Source organism: Actinia tenebrosa, unplaced genomic scaffold (genome assembly GCF_029948245.1).
Source record: "Actinia tenebrosa isolate PJP-AT-01 unplaced genomic scaffold, QUT_ActTen_1.0 PGA_scaffold11__36_contigs__length_13525064, whole genome shotgun sequence".
NCBI lineage: Eukaryota > Metazoa > Cnidaria > Anthozoa > Actiniaria > Actiniidae > Actinia > Actinia tenebrosa.
In genome coordinates this window covers 11,953,188-11,958,102 of record NW_028292571.1, presented here as the reverse complement: position 1 = coordinate 11,958,102, position 4,915 = coordinate 11,953,188, and the positions used below count along the sequence as shown (strand labels likewise).

Sequence of the window (4,915 nt, the reverse complement as noted above, 5' to 3'; positions counted from 1 at the left end):
CGATAGTTGGTTAAAAACAACCGAATTGTTAAAGATTTACAAATTTAAATAAAGGACAAGCATTTGTTGTAATATAACTTCGTGTTATATTTCATCCAGCAACAAAATAAATTAAGCTTATCTATAGAAATATCAAAAGTTTGAGAGAAAGTCCTTTGATTTGTCGATTCGTCGAGAAAAATACAAAATAATGCCGAAATCAGTAAATTGAAAAATTAAACGAGACTTACCTAAGTCGAAGTTGGATTGAGAATCTACCGTAGCATTTGCAGGAATGAGGAGGTCACGTGAGATAGCAAGCATTGAGTATCCGAGCTCAGTCTTTAAAGCGATTTTGGGGGACTTTGAAAATAAATATTCTATGTGTAGAGTATCATGGGCAACAGTATAGGGCTTGGGTGGGATGTGACCTCCTCATTCCTGCAAATGCTACGGTAGAATCTCAATCCAACTTCGACTTAGGTAAGTCTCGTTTAATTTTTCAATTCTACCTCGCATTTGCATACAATCGAAGGTCACGTGAGATTTTAAAGCTCAAAGGCTCCCAAAATCAACCACACATAGCCCAAGCAGCAACATGTATAAATTGTATTTTTTGTTCCACTAGAACATACATAGGTCATAACCCAAAGCCTAGAAAGCTAGAGTATGATATACTAAATCTAGACTGAATCTCAGAGAATAATAAAGTCAGTTATTTGGTTAAAACTGCTTCAGCAAATTTGTTCTCTCTATAGATTGGTCTGTCATAAAACTTTGCAAACACTGAGTCTGATCTCCACCCAGCAGTGGTCATTATGTCCTGAATGGGGACATCTGCTGCTTTAGCTGCTGAAGTAGATGCTGATCTTGTGCTGTGGCTTTTAAAGATATCAGTGTTTATGCCAGCTGCCTTCATTGTCTGTTTTAACCATCTAGATATAGTGCCTTTAGATGCTGGGCCATGAGGCTCTGCATGACAAATCAGAAGTTGTCTGGTATTCTTACGAATGGCAGCTGTTCTTGTGATATATGCATTTAGCAGAGTCACAATACAAAGTCTTTTGTCTGAACTGTAACGTTTAAATACGATGGGATGCAGATGGCGGTTCTTTCCACCTCTTGCACTTGTCTGTTTAAGGCATGAGGTGATTCTGAAAGAGTATTCATCAGGCTTTACTGTCATGCTATCAAGAGATAACTTTTGTAGTGTTTGAGTTCTCTGAGCAGATATTAGTGCCATTATCATTACCGTTTTCAATGTTAGGAGCTTTAGAGATAAATCTTCAACAACTGGAAAATCCTTTAAAAAGGTGAGTACTTGTTGTGGGTCCCAGGTCTCTAAGTATCTCGGTAATGCAGGTTTTATATTGAACAAACCTGACATGAACCTGGAGACTAGAGGGTCGCTTCCTACTTTCACACCATCTACTGTAATGAAGGTGGAAGGTGCACTTCTTGCTGTTCCTACAGCACTGTAGCTCATCCTCTTAGAGAGCTGAGTCAGGAAGTCTAGGACCTGTTGTAGTTCAGGGTGTAACTGGTTAACATTGTTATCTTTGCAGAACTGAACCCAAGATGAAATGTAAGTCTGGTATTGTTTATGAGTTCCCTCTCTCCATGATTTCAATATAATGTCAAGAGGTTCACCAAATACTCCTTGGCTGGTCAAGGCAGACTTGACACAAGACAGCCAATGAGTTTTAGTTTCGGATACAGAGGGTGCACTTCCTTTGGGCTGTAAGGTAGTGTTAATGTTTGGCTGTGGTTGTTTATCTTGACAGGCTGATCCTGCATCATTTGAAGTAAGCGTGGGTACCAGAACTGTGTTTCCCACTGTGGGACCACCAAGATTGCCATAACTTTGCTTAGTTGTATGTACTGAAGGACTTTCCCTATCAGGCTAAAAGGGGGAAAACAATATATCAGTTGATATTTTGCCCAGTCAACAGTAAAGGCATCAATGGCTATTGCCCCTGGGTCAGGCTTCCAGGCAATATATTTTTCAACCTTATAATTCAATCTGGAAGCAAACATATCCACTTCAGGCATTCCCCACTTAGCTGCCAGGCTCTGAAAGCAAACTAAGTCAAGAGACCATTCGGTATTGCTATGGAAATCTCGGCTAGCTCTGTCCGCCTCTATGTTGAGTTTGCCTGGCAAATGGGATATGGATAATGTTAATTCTCTTTCTCTACACCAAAGAATAATTTCCCTTGTAATTTTATTGCACTGAAGGGAATGTGTACCTCCCATATGCTGAAGGTATGATACTGCTGTAGTATTGTCACACAGTATTTTAATGGCCTTTGCCCGCAGGTGTCCACAGAGTGCTTTGAGTGACAGAAAGATTGCTTTGTTTTCTAGGTAATTAATGTGATGGTTTGCTTCTTCAGCTGACCATCTGCCCCTTGCTAATAACTTAGAACCCTCAATTATGCCACCCCATCCCTTTAGGGAACTATCAGTTTTGAGAGTTATGGTAGGTGGCTGTAAGATTACAGGATTGGGACAGTGGTCAATATCTGAAATCCACCATCTCAAATCCTCCCTGGCAAGGGGTGAGATGGTCATATCACCATCTAGGTTCCAGCCATTAGACTTTAAGGCAATCGTCTTGTCATTCTCTAGGGATCTGTAGAATAAAGGTCCATAATAGACACCTGGGACGGAAGCCACCATAAGTCCCACTACTGAGGCAACCTCTCTTATGGGTACACGCCCCTTATGACTCAACAGAGCTTTGCATGCAATTTTAATTTTCTTTGCTTTTTCTGGGACCATGGAGACTTGCATGTTGATTGAATTTATGATAAAACCCAAAAATTGAACCTCTTGGGTAGGGTTTGTTACTGACTTAGTATCATGAACAGTGAAGCCCAGGGATGTGAGCAAGCACATTGTCTCTCTTATTTGTGTTTTGAGTACCTCAGATGAGTCAGCAAGTAGCAGGATATCATCAATGTACCCTACTAACTGGTGACCTTTTGATCTAAGTGATGCATAAACTGGTTTCATTAATTTAGTGAACACTCTTGGTGCACTTGATAACCCATTGGGCAGACAGGTGAACTCATAAACTGAGTTTCTGAACACAAATCTGAGGAACTTTCTATGTTTCTGGGCTACAGATACTGAATAATATGCATCCTTGAGATCACGTACTGCCATCCAAGACCCTTGTCTTCATAACTGGGTAGCAGATTGTAAGGATTCCATCTTGAAATGATGGTAGGTAACATGCTCATTGAGCTTTTTTAGATTTAGGATGAGTCTGTGAGATCCATCCTTCTTTGGTCTTGTAAAGATTGTTGAGATGAATTCATCCTTACAATGAGAATTCTCAATAACCTGTTTTTTGAAGAGTTTATCAATTTCTGTGGCAATAATTTGTTCTTCACCCTTGGAAGTAGTATAGGGGATGGGGGTTCCAGCGCAACGACCAACGGAGGATTACCCGTCTAAAGTGAATTCCTCGATTCGTACCGCGATTACCCGCATCCCGTGTTTATGTAGTTAAATATGTTAGTCTATATATGGAGTGCGAAGATTGTAAAGAGTTTGCTTATGATTTCTGTGTAAAGTGCTTGAAACCCAAGTTTGTACCTACTAAGCCAAATAAGTATATTTGTTGTGGTAAGAAAATGCAAATAGAAGACGACACGTCAGCACAGTGTTACGAATGGGGTAAGAATATTCGTAATGCCGTACCAAATGCTACCAGAGAGCAATATTACGCTAATGGAGGTCGTAAGAAAACACCTTATAAGAGAATAAAATACTTTAGGGACTGGATGAGTCATATCCAAGGTTTACATCCGGTATATTTAAGCGACGAAGTAAGGAAGAAAATCATAGACCATTTAGAAGAACCAACCCCACAAAGTCTACGGAAAACGCTGAAAAAATTAAAGCTAGGGAAATATTACAAAGCTATTCCCTATCTTTTGTCTGGAATTACCGGTAAGTCTATTCCTGAGGTTTCTGATATGACAAGAGCCGAGTGGATGTTTTGTCGGCTGGATAAGGATATTCCTTATTACCCTGACGTAATTTACGAAATATTTTACAAAATAGACCCCAACCACCCCCTGTTAGGATGGATTCCGAGAAAATAAAAATGCAAAACTGGCGTTTATTTTGCCAGAAACCCCACTGGGGAATGCATCGCGCAGAACACCAAGCTATCCCCAGTGGGGTTTTTTGCATTTTGGGCTTACGGGGCTTATTTCATCCCGCGCCAGAGGCCCTCTAGTACATACACATATATCTTTCTTACGACCCACCAGAGGGTGAACTCCGGACAGCGTCCCGAGACACCCCCTGACTTTTCCAACTTTTCCTCGCGAAACCCCCCATCGCGGGGTTGAATCGCACTTTCTACCCCTCCCCCCACGGTTGCTGTGAGTGGGGGAGGCTTTTTTTTCACTCACAGCAACCGGTCCAAATGCGTCTACAGCGAGGCTCGAACTCGGGACTTTAGGCCTCCCCAGCTCCAAAGTCCACGATCACAAGCGAACGCCAGACACATCTGGACGCTTATGTATGTGAAAATTATTATATTTAATTTGCATATGAACCAGACAGCCGGCGTTCGATATGTAAATAGAACCCTGTCACAATATTTACTGAGCAAGCTTTCTTTGAAGCTCTTCTTTTGCCTCCTGGTAGATCTTTTTGCGAGATTCCTCGGAAAGATCTTTTACGACTGTTTTTTTATTCCTTATGTCCGACTTTAATTTCTCGTATTTGTCTTCTTCGGCCAGAATAAGCGAAAATTCTACATCATCTATCTTTCTGTCACGCAAAGCCTTTGAAACAAGGTCGGTAATAGTATTTACTTTAGCCCTTGACAGAGCTATTGTCGTGTCATGCTTGGATATTTTGCTTGACAACTGTTTCATAATGCCCGTAGCAACAGCCGAAATAATACCAC

General features: G+C 41.0%; 1 protein-coding gene across 1 annotated transcript; it reads right to left on the bottom strand.

Moving 5' to 3' along the window:
- Positions 1-574: 574 nt before the first annotated feature.
- On the bottom strand, positions 575-3,150 carry LOC148912596 (uncharacterized). The gene is made up of 2 exons (XM_089027218.1): positions 1,990-3,150; positions 575-1,882 (listed from the first exon to the last, which is right to left on the bottom strand). Exons 1-2 carry the CDS (start codon positions 3,148-3,150, stop codon positions 695-697), a joined length of 2,349 nt encoding a protein of 782 aa, XP_088883344.1. The 3' UTR covers positions 575-694.
- Between the last annotated feature and the right edge of the window lie 1,765 nt (positions 3,151-4,915).